Source organism: Lissotriton helveticus, chromosome 6 (assembly GCF_964261635.1).
Source record: "Lissotriton helveticus chromosome 6, aLisHel1.1, whole genome shotgun sequence".
Lineage (NCBI taxonomy): Eukaryota > Metazoa > Chordata > Amphibia > Caudata > Salamandridae > Lissotriton > Lissotriton helveticus.
In genome coordinates this window covers 258,226,678-258,244,426 of record NC_136067.1, presented here as the reverse complement: position 1 = coordinate 258,244,426, position 17,749 = coordinate 258,226,678, and the positions used below count along the sequence as shown (strand labels likewise).

At 47.9% G+C, this 17,749-nt stretch overlaps 1 protein-coding gene across 1 annotated transcript in view; it reads left to right on the top strand.

Moving 5' to 3' along the window:
- MFSD2B (MFSD2 lysolipid transporter B, sphingolipid) overlaps positions 1–17,749 on the top strand; it is a 320,963-nt gene that overhangs the window by 159,105 nt on the left and 144,109 nt on the right. The window contains exons 7-8 of the mRNA XM_078646768.1: positions 15,815–15,905; positions 15,992–16,113. Coding sequence (XP_078502894.1) covers positions 15,815–15,905; positions 15,992–16,113 — 213 coding nt within the window. The remainder of the gene's footprint in view (positions 1–15,814; positions 15,906–15,991; positions 16,114–17,749) is intronic.

Below are 17,749 nucleotides of genomic sequence, written 5' to 3'. Positions count from 1 at the left end.
ACCTCTCACACAACAATGTTGCAATTGAACTCTGAACTCTCAGTGCACCTGCATATCCAGAGCATTCTTTCATTTAATGATTTTTTCTTCGCTACTCAAAATACATCTTTCAACGAACTCATCCATGCACACTAACTTTCTGTTTTCAGCAATCAAAATCCACCAATCACTCTTACTGCTTCATTAACACAGAAACTCCTCAGTTTTTTTCATTTTACACTCTCATTTTTTCAACTGCCATTTCATTGCCACACTTCATCTGACTGCAGCAGAACCTTCTCTCACCATGTTTTCTGTCTGGATTGTTGGACATAGTTACATATATTGGGCTCAAAGGTACGCTGAAAACAGGAATTTACCTAACCTCAATTTACAAGATGTGGAAATTAAGTGGTTTGGCCACAGAGGATTAAAATGTCACCAATTGATACCATTGGTGAAAACCTTTATGCATTTGCCAAAACCTGACCTGTTAATTGTGCACTGTGGAGGTAATGATTTGGGCACTTTGACTGGGGTAGGTCTGGAAATGCTTTTAAAGGACACCTTTGAGCAATTGATGGCACTTTTTCCTCAGACTGCCTTGGTATATTCAAATATATGCCAAAGACAGAAATGGAGGTGGTCGAACCAATTTTGTCCACAAATTGAGAAATCGAGGAAGCATGTAAACAAATCTGTTTCAGCTTACATGAGAGACCATGGAATGGGCTCCCTGTACAACAATAACTTGCGTTACTACATGCAAGATATCTACAGAGGAGATGGAGTTCACTTCTCAGATGAGGGCAACAGAGTTTTCACTCTGAATTTAAGACTGTGCATTGGTACCTACTTATAAGTACCTAAATGTACCATAAACCCAAAAGCTCTTCTCAGAGCTACCCTACATCTGATCACTCACAATTATTATTTTACTCTAACTTTTTTCACTAATTTTCAAGAAAGTACGCTCCCCAGAACGCTTCCCGGTTCGCGAACCGGGCGCACTCCACGCAAAAAAACTAAAGAAACGGTATATTTTTTTTTGCCCTGCGAGACCCTTTCAAAGCCTCCACATCAAACCTAGGGGGTCAGGGACGATCTACTGTGCCCCCTTATGGTCATTTGCCCCTTCGCTTTGGCCTCCTCTTGTCTCTCGATCCTACCGAGAGACAAGATGGCGGCCGCTACGGACTGTTTGGAATGTTTACAGACGCCGAAAAACCAATCAGCTTCGCAAACCTCCGTAACGCGAAAAGTACGCGAAGCGTAGCGCTGTTACAGATATATATCTTTTTTTGAACGTTAATTTCTCAAAATCCACTGGAGCACATATATTGAGACCTAGCAAAGGCACATCGGGCTACCAGTCCCTACAATTTTGCCAAGTTTCGTGCAAATCCATTCAGCCGTTCGATTATTATTATTTTTTTTTTTTTTGCCCCGCGGGGCCCTTTTAAAACCTCCACATCAAACGTAGGGGGTCAGCGAGGATCTACTATTCCCCCTTATGGTCATTTGCCCCTTCGCTTTGGCCTCCTCTTGTCTCTCGATCCTACCGAGAGACAAGATGGCGGCCGCTACGGACTGTTTGGAATGTTGACAGACGCCGGAGAACCAATCAGCTTCGCTTCACAAAGCTCCGTTGCGCGAAAAGTACGCGTCCTGGGACGCTGCCAGGTCCGCTGTTACAGATATATATCTTTTTTTAAACGTTAATTTCTCAAAATCCACTGGAGCACATATATTGAGACCTACAAAAGGCACATCGGGCTACCAGTCCCTACAATTTTGCCAAGTTTCGTGCAAATCCATTCAGCCGTTCGGGCTAAAAGTGAGGCCAACCGCCCTATGGAAATTAACATGGGAAAAACGCGTTTTGGGACCCCCCTTTTTTCTCGGCCCCCCCTTGACGAACCCCCCCAAAATTTTCAGGGGCTGCTCAGAAACAAAATGTGCCATTTTCCTGAAAATTTCAGCCAATTCCGTCCACAAACGCCAAAGTTATTAGACATAGAATTTTCAAAAATCCCATAGAGAAAAAATCCTAACTATATATACCTACTGGCGACCGCCAGTAGGTAATATATATATATATATATTTATATACATATATATATATATATATCTCCAACAATGTGACCCTCGGACCGCAGTGCGCTCAACTACCGGTGCTCAGCGTAGGCCCACACAACATTTTTCATCCAAGGACGCGGCACTCCAGACTGGGTATTTGTTCAAGGCTTAGTTTATTAACACTTTCGCTCGACCAACGCGTTTCAGCCTCCCTCGGCTTTGTTCACGGTAAGTGAGCCATTGTTTATGTCTACTTTATATCTCATATCTGCCATGAAAGGGCATTATGGGATATGTAGTGTTCTGTTATTCATACATTGTATTTACATTTTAATCAGACGTTTATCACTTTTCCGCTTTTAAACGTATAGACATTGCAAATAGACATGGCAGCAGATTTACGCGCTTATGCAAGAAGTGATAGTGCCTTTTTTTTTAGGTTAGTTTGCGATTTTTTTCAATACACAATTTGCAACCATTGAGGATGGAAATTTCATAAATCAGTACATACATATATAGAATCAGTATATACATATATAGTTATTGAAAAAACAAAGGTTAATGTAGAGTATACGTGAGGAAGGTAGTAAGATTTTAACTTGCATTAAAAAAAATAGAAAAATAGCCTACCATTTAAAACAAAAAAACCTGAAATTTGCCATTTAAACTTAATTGACATAAATATAACTTGCACTTCCATGAATTTCAGATGTCATCAGTGATGTAATATGTGAGGTCATACGCAGTGTATTACTGCAGGCTGTACACTAACTAGGCAAAATGTAAACTATTCGTATTGGGAGGGCTCAAAAAGTGGATAATGGTGCTTTCCCACATTTTGGCCTCACCTCGCAGGCTTTTAGTTTCTAGTAACTGGGCATTCAGCTTGCTCCCAAAATTAAAACTCAGCATTAGCTGAACATGGACAGGTTTGTTCCAGGACGGAAGAGTTCAACAGTACTGTAGAAGACAATGCCACTATCTGTGATAAGCAGAGTATTGCTTACAAAAATTTAATTTTTGCCATACTGCCTTTATGTTGGCCGAGGGTCTATGTTCTCTATTCCTCAGTGAGTTTCCAAAGAACTAGACCAATTGCCTGTCTTCCTGAAATGGGCTGGGACATGTAGCAAAGTCAGGTAAGACACCTTAAAGTTGCCATGAGATAAAGGGGGGGACAGAGCTTCCTGATATGGAGGTATATTACATAACGTCCCAACTGCAGTGCATTGACTAGACAACAACAGTTACTGGGAGAACAGTCAATAGGATGGCACACAGGAGAATGTTCTCATAATGGGTAGGTATGAACTAGGACACTTTCCATATGTGATTAAGACAGATGTGCAAAGCAGGGGACGTAGCGGTGAAAGTCATTATGAAACGTCCCCCATTTGTGGTCTGGTTGCATTTGTGGAGTATCTATCCTTTTAATCAGATGAATGACAATGCAATAGTATTTTGGATGGAGGACGATGCAAGGTTTTCGGACATCTGTACCCCGGGGCACAAGCTTGGTTGGGAATTGGAACAGGACAGTTCTTACAATATGCATGCACAGCCTGAACTGCTAGTAAGATTTTTCTGACATTTCATGATACTCCGGAGCAAACACAGAGAATGGCTATGATGTTAACACTACTACAGGGCAGAAGATTATTGGCTAATATCTATGAAGCCCTTAGGATAGACAAAGAGTGGAAGCATTTTAACAGCTCGGGCAAGGTGGGTCACAGACTGCGACAAGCCACTTATAAACTGGGCAGGAGACAAAGCATGCTAGTGGGTTAAAAACAATCCAACAATACACGCTTCAAGTTGGTTCAGTTTATCTTCATATCACCTACTTGACATCACTTACATTAAATACAATTTACCCTGAGTGCTCCCCTATCATCCCAAATGTTTCGGAGAAAAAATGGACGTCCTGCACATGATGTCACGATGACCCTTTGTTGGGATGGAAAAGTCACTCGCATGGTCATGGACGTGCATCCCTGCCCTGAGTGCCCCATCTGCCAAAACTGTACTGATATCTAGATCCCTAATGCTGATTTGTATTGTCGTGTGTAAACACAGATGATGCTTGTGCACAATGACATAGGCCTGTCTCATGGATTGCATTTGTTTTAGACCGGGAGTGGTGCCCATAACGATATTCTCATAATGGTGAAAGGCTACTGACTTTATCAGGAGTTAAGCAGCACAAGCACAGTGGTGGCAGCTTACTGTGTAGTGATCAGTAGGAGTGAACAGGTCCTTTTTACCTGGGTCACTGGAGTGAGGCCTACAGGCTCACTCATTTTAAAATGCCTCTGCTGTTTACTTAGCTCACCCTTGGCCTACATAGGGTTGGTATGTAGTACTGCACAGTGCAAGTGTGGAGTCCATGTGCTGGGTGTAAGTGTGCCTGTGAGTGGTACAGTACATAAACGTGTAGTGCTGTGCAGTGCATAAATACTTTATGCACGCACTGGGTGTATATGTGCCTGTGAGTGGTATAGTACATTAAAAATGTAGTGCTGTGCAGTGCGTAATTGCTATATGCATGTGTTGGGTGTATGTATGCTTGCAAATGGTACAATACATGGAAGACTCTGGGTTCCATTTTGAGAGGCCTATGGCTGCATGGAGAAACATGAGCAGAAAAGGTGGAGGAATCCCCCAGACATATTTATGTATTGCTGTATTCCTGTAAGCTGGGTGAGACATACTGGGGAAAGGGAGAGCCAGACTCTTTAGGGAGCTTCAAAGGGTGCTCTTCAGATTCAGAGACAGAGGTCACTGAGAAGAAGAAGGTGAAGTTCAGAAGTCTAGCAGTCAGTTTGGCAATGCGTGGAGGAGAAGCTCTGCAATACTTCTGCATGTGGCCAGGAATGGGGGCTAAGACCTGAAGTTTGCCAGCTGGGTGATTGGACATCACCCAGGGAATCCAATACCACCTTCCATTGATCTTGAAGCACCAGTGCCTGCCTGCTTGCCAAGACCAGTGTGGGCTCTGAGGAAGAGGAGATCATTGGAAGGAGTAAGGTCCAGTGGGAGAATCCTAGCGAGTAGATCCCCGTAGTGAGGTGTGAGGAGATGGCTGCTGCACCAATAGTGTTGTTGCCCATGTGGATGGAAAAGCCAGTGACCCCCTTATGTAAGAGGATCACCACCAGTAAGTGAGCCATGACCGTTGCTGAATCGAGCGTGTCATCGCCCGTGTGCACTCAATAACCCCATATGTCAGGTGGAGCTGACATGAAGATTGCTGCTGTGCCAATTGGGCCATAGCCCATGTGCGGTAACAAGTCGTGACCCCGTATGCCAGGGGGTTTTGCTGTGAAAATTGCTGCTTTTCCGATCAGGCTGTAGTCCGTGTGTGTTAACAAGTCGGTGACCTCCTATGCCTGGAGGGGCCACCTTGAAGATTACTACTGTGCTGATCGGGGCAGAGCCCATGCGCAGAGAAAGAATGGTGACCCCATATGTCAGAGGGGGCAACTAGGACCAAATATGAAGTTTGATCTGGTTGAGACTATCGACAGAGGAGCAAAGCTGCTGGGTTGACCCCACCGGCCCTGAGCCACGACTGAGGACCAGTACCAGGATCATCGTACCCCTGCTACAGGAGGGAGGACCTGAGGAACTTACCCTACAATGGAGGAGCACAGAGAACCACCCGGCGGCTGCAGAATCAAGTGTGAGGAACTCTAGGACAGTTGACTGCAGCCTGGCTGGGCTGGATTCAGTCACTGCAGCTTCAATTCCTGCAGAGGGAGGAGGCTCAGAGACTTTGGTTGCTTGGATCCTGCTGGTGTGGGTAAGTCTGCCAGCCCTCAGGGAACTTGACGGATTACTTTTGGCTTTAAATCCGTAGTCAGACTTTGATTCGGACTACTAGTGGGGCTTAATCTGAATGTCACCTGTAGTGAATGGGGAATAACCAATACTGCTAGCTTGTGGGGAGTAGGACTCAAGCACCTGTCTATGATACGCTGGAGCCTGACTTCAGGGGACTGTTTATATTGTTTGTGATTGTCGTATTTTACTTTATGGACGTGCATAAATACTTCTTTTTTCATAAATGCAAGTATTTGACTGGATAATCAATTATTGCTGCCGCATGTATTTTGAGTTATGAACCTGTATTCACTCCCCTGTGTCTACTTCACCCCAAGAAGTCTTGCACTGCTCAACCCACGACACCACTGAGTATAAAGTGCTGAAGGGGTACTTGGCCCCGTAGCCCAGAACCCATAGTAGGTCAGGTCCATAACATCTGGAGTAAACAGCCTCAGCCCACACGGTTGGGCCAGTAACTCCTTCTTGCCTGTGGCCCTCTGAAATGGGTTCAGACCTCAGCACCATGTCCATAGATCAGGGTTTAGTTAGGGTAGAGGATTCTCAGGAGTAGGGACAGAGAGGGCCTTGCTTGTTTAATCAGGGGCCCCTTTGAGACACAGGATAACTTACTTTCTTGTCCAGACTTGTTTCTATTCCCCTGTGCCTGTACTAGCTTTCTTGCCCAGACTTGTTTTCATTCCCTTGTGCCTGTACTTGCTTTCTTGCCCAGACTTGTTTTTATTCCCCTGCCCCGCCCACCTGCAATCCCATTCGCCGCCCCGCTCCCGCCTCCCAGCTGCTCCTCCCTCCCACATCCCCTCATATGGAAGCCGCGCAGCGGTGAAAGGAGCGACCTATGACCCTGCTCGCAGGCAGGTCGCTCCCCACGCTGCTGCACGGCTCTGCCTGCATTGTTTTTGCCTAATCTTGTATTTTTCCCCTGTGCCTAACTTGCTTTCTTGCCCAGACTTGTTTTTATTCCCCTGTGCCTGTACTTGCTTTCTTGCCCAGACTTGCTTTTATTCACCTGTGCCTGTACTTGCTTTCTTGCCCAGACTTGTTTTTATTCCCCTGCCCCGCCCACCTGCAATCTCATTTGCCGCTCCGCTCCCGCCTCCAAGCTGCTCCTCCCTCCCACATCCCCTCATATGGAAGCCGATACGCGGCCGCTGCGTGGCCGCGCTCAGCAATCTCGCCGCTGGCGCGCCGCTGGCGCACCTAAGGCAAGCCCGTCTGTGCCCGTCCGTGCGTGGACCGCGCCCAGCATCAGGACCCCTGGACACCAGGAACGCCATGACGCCCGACACCGCTACGATGCCAGAACCCTCCACGCACTCAACACCGGACGATCACACACCTGCTTCCTGGCCACTCCGAAGCGCACTCACGGAACTTTCACCTGCCGGAACTGCAGCTTCACAAGCATCCATCTCACCATGCTGCCGACCAGGAAAGAACCCAACCAACTCAGATGCATCCTTCTCAACACCCGCTCCACCCAAAAACATGCCGTTGAACTCTGGGACCTACTCGACTCAACCTCCCCAAACGTCGCCTTCCTGACAGAGATCTGGCTGAACCCCGCCTCGGCACCCGACATAGCCATAACCATCCCGGAAGGCTACAATATCACCCGCAAGGACCGCACCAACAGAGTGGGAGGAGGAATCGCCATCGTCCACAGGAACACTCTCAGAGTCTCGACCAACACCGACGACAACCTCAGCACCGCCGAACACCTGCACTTCCAGATCCACACTGACCCCAACACCACCCTCAGAGGAACCCTAATCTACAGACGGCCCGGACCCCGACCACAGTTCAGCGACTCCATCGCCGACTTCGTCAGCACACACGCCCTCGCCTCCATGGACTACATCCTCCTCGGGGACCTGAACTTCCACCTCGAGAACAATGACGACACCAACTCCACCACCCTGATCGACAACCTAGCCAACCTCGGACTCAGACATCTCGTCACAACACCCACCCACTCCGCCGGTCACACGCTTGACCCCATCTTCTCCGCAAGCCCCCACGTCTCCTTCAACCATACCACCGAACTCCACTGGACCGACCATTGCTGCATCCACTTCACCTTCAACAAACCCACCACGCACCACTGCACCCAACAGATGCCTCACCGCTGCTGGAGCAAAGTCACCGAAGACCAGCTAACCACCACCCTCGCCCAGAGCCCACCCGCTGACCATACCGACCCCGACACCGCCGCCCGCAACCTCAGACAGTGGATCAACGACTGCGCCAACACCCTCGCCCCGATCAAGAAACCCTCCAACAATCATACCAACAAGAAAGCCAGCTGGTTCACTGAAGACCTACGGGTCTCCAAGCAAACCTGCCGAAAGCTGGAGAAGATCTGGCTCCGTGTACGATAACCGGACAGCCACGCCGCCCACAAGAATGCCACCCGCAGACACCATCACCTCATCAGATCCGCCAAAAGGGCCTCCTTCAAAGACCGCCTAGATAACAACGTGCACAACAGCAAAGAGCTCTTCAACATCGTGAAGGAACTCTCCAACCCCAGCTCCAGCACCAACGATGTCCCACCCTCGCAAGACCTGTGCGACTCGCTGGCCACCTTCTTCCACCGCAAGATCACAGACATCCACGGCAGTTTCAACGCCACGACCGCCCCGACAACCACTGAGACCTCCGCCCCCACGACCACCATCCGCACCAACCGCCTGCTCTACTGGACCAACATCAACGACGATGACACCATCAAGATCATGAACACCATCCACTCCGGATCTCCGTCAGATCCATGCCCACTCCACATCTTCAACAAAGCCAGCACATCCATCGCACCCTATCTCCGGAAAGTCATCAACACCTCCTTCGAGACAGCAACCTTCCCTGAGAGGACCTCAAGAACTTCCGGCCCATCTCCCTGCTCCCGTTCCCGGCAAAGGTCATCGAGAAGACCGTCAACAATCAACTGACCCGCAACCTCGAGGAGAACAACATCCTGGACCCTTCCCAGTCCGGGTTCCGCAGCAACCACAGCACCGAGACTGCCCTCATCGCTGTCACCGATGACATCAAGTCCCTGCTGGACAACGGAGAAACGGCGGCCCTTATCCTCCTGGACCTGTCAGCCGCCTTCGACAAGGTCTGTCACCACACGCACGAACACGCCTCCACAACGCTGGGATCCAAGAGAAGGCCCTGGACTGGACCACCTCCTTCCTCTCCGGCAGGACACAGAGCGTCCACCTTCCCCCTTTCCGCTCCGAAGCCACCGAGATCATCTGCGGCGTACCCCAGGGCTCATCCCTCAGCCCAACCCTGTTTAACATCTACATGGCACCGCTCGCCCACGGCGCTCGTCGGCACGACCTCAACATCCTCTCCTACGCCGATGACACCCAGCTGATACTCTCCCTCACCAAGGACCCCCACACCGCCAAAACCAACCTTCACGAAGGAATGAAGTCCGTTGCTGAATGGATGAGGAACAGCCGACTGAAGCTAAACTCGGACAAGACGGAGGTCCTCATCCTCGGATCTAACCCTTCGGCCTGGGACGACTCCTCGTGGCTGACTGCACTGGGAACCGCTCCAACACCCACCGACCACGCACGCAACCTAGTGGTCATCCTCGACTCCACCCTCTCCATGACTAAACAGGTCAACGCCGTCTCCTCCTCCTGTTTCAACACCCTCCGCATGCTCCGTAGGATCTACAAGTGGATCCCCACTGAAACGAGAAGAACAGTCACCCAGGCCCTTGTCAGCAGCAGATTGGACTATGGAAACGCCCTCTACGCAGGAGCCTCGGCCAAACTCCTGAGACGACTCCAACGCATCCAGAACGCCTCTGCATGCCTGATCCTCGACATCCCTCGCCGCAGCCACATCACACCCCACCTGAGAGACCTGTACTGGCTCCCGGTCAACAAGAGGATAACCTGCAAGCTCCTCACCCACACACACAAGGCACTCCACAACACCGGACCAACGTACCTCAACAGACGTCTCAGCTTCTACACCCCCACCCGCCAGCTCCGCTCCACCGACCTCGCCCTCACTACAGTCCCCCGCTTCCGAAGAGCGACCTCAGGCGACAGATCGTTCTCCCACCTCGCCGCCAAGACCTGGAACACCCTCCCCATCCACCTACGGCAAACCCACGACCTGCTGACCTTCAGAAAACTCCTCAAGACCTGGCTTTTCGAGCAGTAGCAGCATTCCCCACCCCAGCGCCTTGAGACCCTTACGGGTGAGTAGTGCGCTTTACAAATGATATGATTGATTGATTGATTGATTGATTGAAAGGGATGAGGCGTAGTTGACTCTGGGGAGGGAACCATGGTAAGCGCCCAGGAGGAAAGCACTGTGGAGTCAGCTGTAGGATCCCTTTAGGACAAATCTATCCCAGACACACACATAGTGTGTCCCCAAATGCATTTTCAGAGTTTCACCAAGACACTCACCACCTTTAGTTTCTAGAATACCTCCGGTGTGTACAACACCTTCAATTTCTAGAGTGCCACTGTAACCTCTTCCAGGAGTAAATTGCGTGGGTATGTTGAGTCTAGCAGATACCCTGAGTTTGCAGCTTGAACTCCAAAAAGCTAAGGCTGAGGAAGAAGTGGGGGCCAGAGAGTTCAGGTGGGAGAGGTTCAAGGTTAGCCCCCTAGGAGCAAGAGAAGAGGAGGTGAGAAAGACAAGATGAATGAGCCTATCAAGAGAAACTGCGACAGAGGAAGGAGAAGCAGAGAGAAATATAGGAAAAAACAAAGAGAATGGGAGGAGAAACAGAAGGAAAAGGAAAGAGAGTTGGAAAGGGAAAAGATAGCCCTTTATAGATGGAAACTTAGGATGGCAGCAATGCCAACTACATCTGGGATAAGTGTCTCTACATCCAGTTCATGCCAGCTTGTGGCCAGATCCCAAGAGATCTTCGGCATGTGTATGTGAAATGCCAGGACATCTTGGAATGGTTTGTGAGCTTTGAGGTCACTTGTAAAGCTCAGGCCTTGAATGGGGTGTCTAAAGCAGCTACCTTAATGGGGTACATTCCTTTGGAAGGGACAGCTCTCATTGGATGGATGCCTGTGGTGTACCAGATGGTCTATCAATGAATTAAGGTGGCTCTGATTAGACGAATTGGGCTGCAGCTAGCTCATACCTTCATAGGTTAAGAGACTCCTAGAGAGCGGATTGTGTTCCGTTTGAGACTAGGATTCATGGTGTATTATGTGATCGGAATGAATGCATGAGAGGGATGGAGGCCAAGGTCTTTTAATTCCTGAACCGGTTGATGGTGACAGAGCGACTCAAGGAGGAGTCCGACATAGGCAATACCTGTCTGATTTGACAGAGTGGGATCTAGAGAAACTTGTAGTGTTGGCTGACATCTGGTTAGCTATTATGGTTCACAAAAGGCTAGAAGCATGATTCCAAGCCAAAGGTGAAAGGAATTCTCAACAGACTGGTTCCAAACCAGAGGGTAAGGGCCAGGGTCATTCCCATGGGACTCGAGGAGGGCCCAGGAAAAATTAGAATGGTAATGGTGTGTCTGAGAACAAGCATCATGAGAAGCGAAGACAGGGATATTCTTACAAGTCCAAGGCTGTGACCTGTTTTAGGTGCCTCAAGGTGGGACACTTCAAGAGAGATTGTCAGGCGGTAGGACTAGCAACACCAGTAGTAGCAAGCATGTTACATGTGGGTGAAGGGACCTGAGAGGGCCCGGTTGCTCTCAATCTAGTAGCTATAGACATGTGGGAGAGGGACCTAGATGCCTCTAAAGCACATTCATCCTAACACTTTATAACAACTTCAAGAACGGAAGGATGGTGCACCAGAATGAAGTCCGAAGCTTTCAGATGTGGCACTGTGAGGTCTTTGTTTTTACAAATTAGAACATTACGCCCTCTAGGGGCAGAATGTTCTAATGGCCGGTAGAGTCCGCTATTGCAGGCTCTAAGGCTATATTAGAGTCCATATTTTGAGGAGTGTAATGGGTTTGGCAGTGGGTAACATAGAATGCTATCCCTTATCAAAGGACAAGCTTGTCAGGGCCCGGGGGCGAGGCTTGGCTTCTGTAGTAGCCAAAGCCTCATGCAGTTTTGCCAGCTGGAATTTCTAACTAGTAAGATCGGGTCACAGGTCATTTGTGATCAGGCAGACTGGTATCCCATCCAGAGATACCACCTGGCTCATAATCAGGCGATTAGAGTAGATGAGGAATATCCCTGGAATGTCTGCACAAGATTCTGGTCCAACAAATGAAGTGATTTTATATTGAGAAGATTACATTGTTTATTTTGGCACTGTAACTAACTTGCATATATAGTCAGCGGGTTATTGTTACCCTCTATAAATTCATGTTTTTGTTTGTAAAGCCTTGTACAGCTATCAAAACTGTACAAAGATATTTAAAAGAAACTCGGCATAGACATTAATTAATTAAACACATGTATGCTTCTATTTTCTCAATTGTTATAAATACAGTTTATGATTATTTTTTAAAAACTCAAATAAGGAAGCAGGAAACCATCCGCAAGCCAACATGGGTTTGTGTCTATGTGTGTGTGAGATTGCAGGAGGGGATTACGAATTCATGGGACAAAATATCGTTACCACAGTATTGGGACAAAATATTGAAAGGTAAGTGTACAGAGGAAGTTAAGGATTTACTATTCTTAACTCCACAATACATTGACGTACCTTGAAGGTATATATATATGAGAGATTAGGTATAGAAAATGTATATAAACTTACTTTTCAACATGTTGTCCCTTGAAATGGGAGTTGTGGATTGTGTGTGTGTCTGTCTGTTTGCGTGCATATGTGTGTGTGTGTGTGTGTCTGTCCGTCTCCATGGTAGCAGTGACAATCCACTAATTCTTTTTTCCTGGTCCTACACAAGACTGGCTGCCCTGCTGGTTTGGAAGAGTGATTCACCAAGCATGGCAGAAATATGTATCAGGTCTGGGTTATCAAATTGAAGCTGCACCCTTCATAGAATGAGATCCTGTATCAAAGTTTAAAACTAAGGGGTCCATTAGGATGGCGGCATCCTATCGGTGTTTGGGACCGCCCGCCGTAAGGGCGGGGGTCCCGGTGGGGGTATTAGGATGCACCCGCCACTGTGGCGGGCGCATCCTGCATTTTTAGCATTGTGGCGGGCGGTGCACTCAGCACCGCCCGCCACAATGCTAGAAATGCACTAATGTATTTGCATTAACAAAGCGGCAGGAACCGCGCGGTGCCTGCCGCTTTGTTAATGCAAATGCAGGGGGGGTACCACAGGTACACCCCGTGTGCACCTCCCACCTGTCCTTCACTCCGGGGGCCCGCAGGGGGCCCCCAAAGTGAAGACCGCATGCATTGTTTTAAGCCTATCCTAATATGGCTGGCGGTATCTGATAGACACCGCCACCATATAAACCTTTTTCCGCCCCGGCCGCAAGGCGACCGGGGCGGAAAAGCGGCGGGCGGTGTTTCTGTCCTCCGCGGTCCCCCCGCCATAGTAATATGGCGGGGGAAATGGGTGGCGGGCGGGCATGGATGTCGTGCGGATCGCCACGTGGGGGTATTAGGATGCGCCCGCCACTGTGGCGGGTGCATCCTGCATTTTTAGCATTGTGGCGGGCGGTGCACTCAGCACCGCCCGCCACAATGCTAAAAATGAACTAATGCATTTGCATTCACAAAGCAGCAGGCACCGAAATGCAAGGGGGTATGACAGGTGTGCACCCCCCACGTGTGCTTCACTCCGGGGGCCCGCAGGGGGCCCCCGAAGTGAAGACCGCATGCATTGTTTTAAGCCAATCCTAATATGGCTGGCGGTGTATGATAGACACCGCCACCATATAAACCCTTTTCCGCCCCGGCCGGAAAAGCAGCGGGCGGTGTTTCTGTCCTCCGCGGTCCCCCCGCCATAGTAAAATGGCGGGGGGAAATGGGTGGCAGGCCGGCATGGATGTCGGGTGGATCGCCACCGCCTCCATGGCAGTGGCGATCCGCCCGACATCGTAATGGGCCCCATAGTGTCTAACTAGGAAAAAGAAAACACCACAGAGCTAAACAAAGTTAAAGATAGTTATCTAGTCACAATCTAGATAAGAGAAGTTGTCAAGGTTGCTTGGTAAGCTTCTATCTGGATGAGTGAAAGACTGAGGGAGGAAGTCACTCTTTAGGCAGTTACGACTCTCAAATAGGGTGACCAGAGAAAACTTTGAGCGTTGATTGAGGGTTCTACTACCTTGGTTAAAAGGTCTGGTCTCTTTGCTTTGCCTGCCTCTGTCAATCGAGCCATTAAGCATGCAAAGATTTGCGTGAGACAACCATGGCAATAATAATTGCAATCAATGAGCAAGTATGGGATGTTTAATTCAGAGTTACATAATGACCCAACAGTACTAACCAGAGCGTGAGGTTTATGAGTGATGGAGCAAATTCTCATTGAATTAAAAATGGTGCTTACCACAATAATCTGATTAATTTACAGTATGAGATATAAAATATGCATTTTGCCAACGGTCAAGATCTTCAGTGTTGGACAGTGTGGGTGGAAAGTAAATAATTGCCAAAACAAAGTCTAGTGTTTCCGCACATATTCTCATAAAGTGGATTTTAACAATCAGTAAATCATTATTTGCCTATATTTGGGTATCTTCAGTGCCACTAAAAGAATTACAAATTTCTGTGATCAGGCCTCAATACACATGGATCATATGAATCTAGAGCACCATCATCCTTGTAAATAAATGATTATGATCAAAACCTATTTGGATGTTTTCTAGGCGTAGGTTCTACATGCCTCGCTGGACTGGGAGGTCCCTTCTTTTTCAGGATGTTAGATTCTGACCCGCATATGTGGCATGCTTCCTTGTTGAGTTCGCGCCTATCTGTGGATGGTGGTCTGCAGTGAACGTCTATCAGTTAAGAAGCTACTCTTTGGAATTGAGAATCATACCTCACCCATGGGGCCGGTAGGGTATAACAGTGTAATGGAAGATTCATCCAACATATTTTATTGTCAACGTCCTATCACAACATTAAGAAATGAAGGCATATCTAGTCGGGCATACGGCGCTGCACTGCTTTCAAAGTAGTTGATATGTTTCTGACGTCAGTATTAGGTGCTCTTGATCTGGGGAATTCATCAGGACAATAGGACTGCAGCATCGTCAAAATACAGAAAGGAACATACAACCTAGTTTATAATCCTTTGTATACAAATTAGAGCTGATCAACTCTACACTTTAGGTGTGAAATATGTACTTCCAGTATTATCATCTTGTAGAAGATCACTGAAAACTCTATTGCTTCCCTGGTGTCCCGACCAGTGTAATACGTATGGCCCATTGTTTACTATAATAATAATGAAAATCTTGAACCATAAACAAGATATTGATTCTTGCTCTATAATTACTTCAAGTGTCATGTGGCGTTTTGATCAAGAGCCGTTCCTGGCCAGGATACATTTTCAGGGGTACCAGTGCCATCTTGATGTAGTCCCTTGTGAACCCAACAAAGCGCTTTGAACTGAATGTGTGCCCCGATGGGAAGCCATAGAAGTTCCCTAATGGAGTTGGAAACAGAGCAGAAGTTTGGTAGATTCAGCAGAACTCTCGCCGCCACGCTTTAAAGAGTCTGAAGTTTATTGAGAACACATACTTGGCTCTGTTGTCATTGGAAAGCTTAAGGCTATGTGTAAATCAAGAACATTGAGACACTATGCAAGCACAAATGTACATGGAATGGGAAATGCCAGAATTATTAAAAAAGTACACTGTATTTGTTCCCTTGTTATTTCCCCAGATTTGAGGCAGTGTCCCGTCTTTACCAAGACACTGGGTTTATTGAATACAATTGGACATTTATGCAAAGTGGGAGGAGTAAACATTAAGTGTATTCAACATGGTCTTCTGTTATTGTTTAGAAAGCTGTGTACATGATGGCAGCTGGCATCATCGGGGGTATGTACCTTGTGTGCACGGCGGTTTTCTTCATTGGCGTGAGAGAGAAGGAAGGTAAGACATGATTCCATTAGAGGTGACTGTTGAGTACTAGCTGTTGGCCAACATTTCTCAACCTCATTTAATATTTTGTTTCCTAGATCCTTATGCCAAACGCCCTGGGAAAGTTATTTCGTTTTTTAGAGGCTTCCGACTCTCTATGACCAACAGGCCATACCTCAGCCTTACAGCTTCGTTTCTCTTCATCTCAGCTGCGGTGCAGGTAATGTGCTATCCCTGTAGACAAAGTTTAGGTATAGTTCAATAATGCAGCTGTCTGCATAACCTGCTGTTACAGTTCTTAAAAATATATATAGAGTGGGATTTGCTTCCGCCCTGAGAACTATTTCTCTCCCACTTCATGCTATTGGATGTTTTGTGTTTCATTCCACTGCTCATGAAGTGCTTGAAATTAGTTCATGATGGACTAGTTTACAGCTTAAAGGTAAACTGAATTATTACACATCAAAGGCAAGATATACTAAGATTTGATTTGCTGTAAGCAGTTACAAAATGTGTGCTGACTTTTTGCAAACTTACCTATGTACTAATAGGTCGGTTCACAAAGTAATGACTTGCAGGGGGTTTCAGAATAACTTGCCTAATTAATATTCATTAAGCAGGGTGCAATTTGCAACCAGCTGTAATTAGCGGCAGTCATAGGGATGGTCCCTGTGATTGCATTGTAAAGTGGAATTTATTTTTAAAGCAGCCAGTGTACTTTAGAAAATAAAGGTTTTCTGTTTTGGAAAACTTCAGTAGGAGCAGACAGTGCTTCTCTGTGCCACTACCTACTCTCCGCTCAGCTGTAAGCCCATTTGCAAACCGGAAGGTGTCCAAAGGGACCACTTCATCATTCTTAGGTCTCGCCTGGCGTTGCAGCGCGAAAGCGTTGTCGCCAGCGAGACCTATTGTGATCCTCTTGGCTTCCAAGTGGTACAGACCGGTGCACGCACTGCGATTGGGGTCTGTGGACGTGCACGTACCGGCACGCGCACATCTCCTGTCCCGCAGGCAAACCAGCATGCAGTTTCACTGTCGCCCTATCATTGGAGCGACCCGCAATGGCGGGTCCGCTCAAGAAATGAACATTGATACTGTGCCTTCATCGGCACAAATAGAGAATGCTCATGTATTAGTTCTGTTCCTATTGTGAAGCGCTCTGACACCTTCGGCTAAAGTCTGCGCTATACAAAAACACATTAAATAAATAAATAAATACCCCACTCACCCGGTCTGCGGGAGGAGGATCCTCCTCAATGGCAGCGTATGGCGTCAGGGAAGGCGCTGCGGGGCGGAGTTGGACTGTGTGCCCACTGGCCGCATGGCGGCTAAACATGCGCTCCGGCTGCCTGCAGTGCAAGGGCCGGTCTATCGAGGCTTGCAGGTCCGGGCATGCGCCTTCCAAAAGTGCATCGGTAACCACCCACTGCGGGGAGGAGATGAGTAATAGACCCTGTGCTAGTGCGCGGGACCCTTGAGCCAATTAACAACCTGCAGAGATGCATCTAGCCAATCCCATGCCAGGTTCTAAAGGCTCGAAGCAAATGAACATCGGAGAAGATCTCTGCAGCCCGCCCTCTCACGAGTACCTAAACCTATCGGTATGATGTAAACAACGGGGGTGCAGCACGGGCTACGGAGGGACAACGACATCATGACAGATGTGAAGAGTGAGTGAGGCTTCAGAGCGAGGGTCGGTGTGCTCTTGCTGGATGGACAAAAAAGGTCTCAACAAGCCCCCGGGTCATTTACATAACTTGATCTTGAGGTATGCTAAGGTAGGTTAGAGAGAATTCCTTTTCCAGACTTTATAACTGTTTCCAGAGAAAGGAGCAGGGACTTGGAAAAGGTCAGCG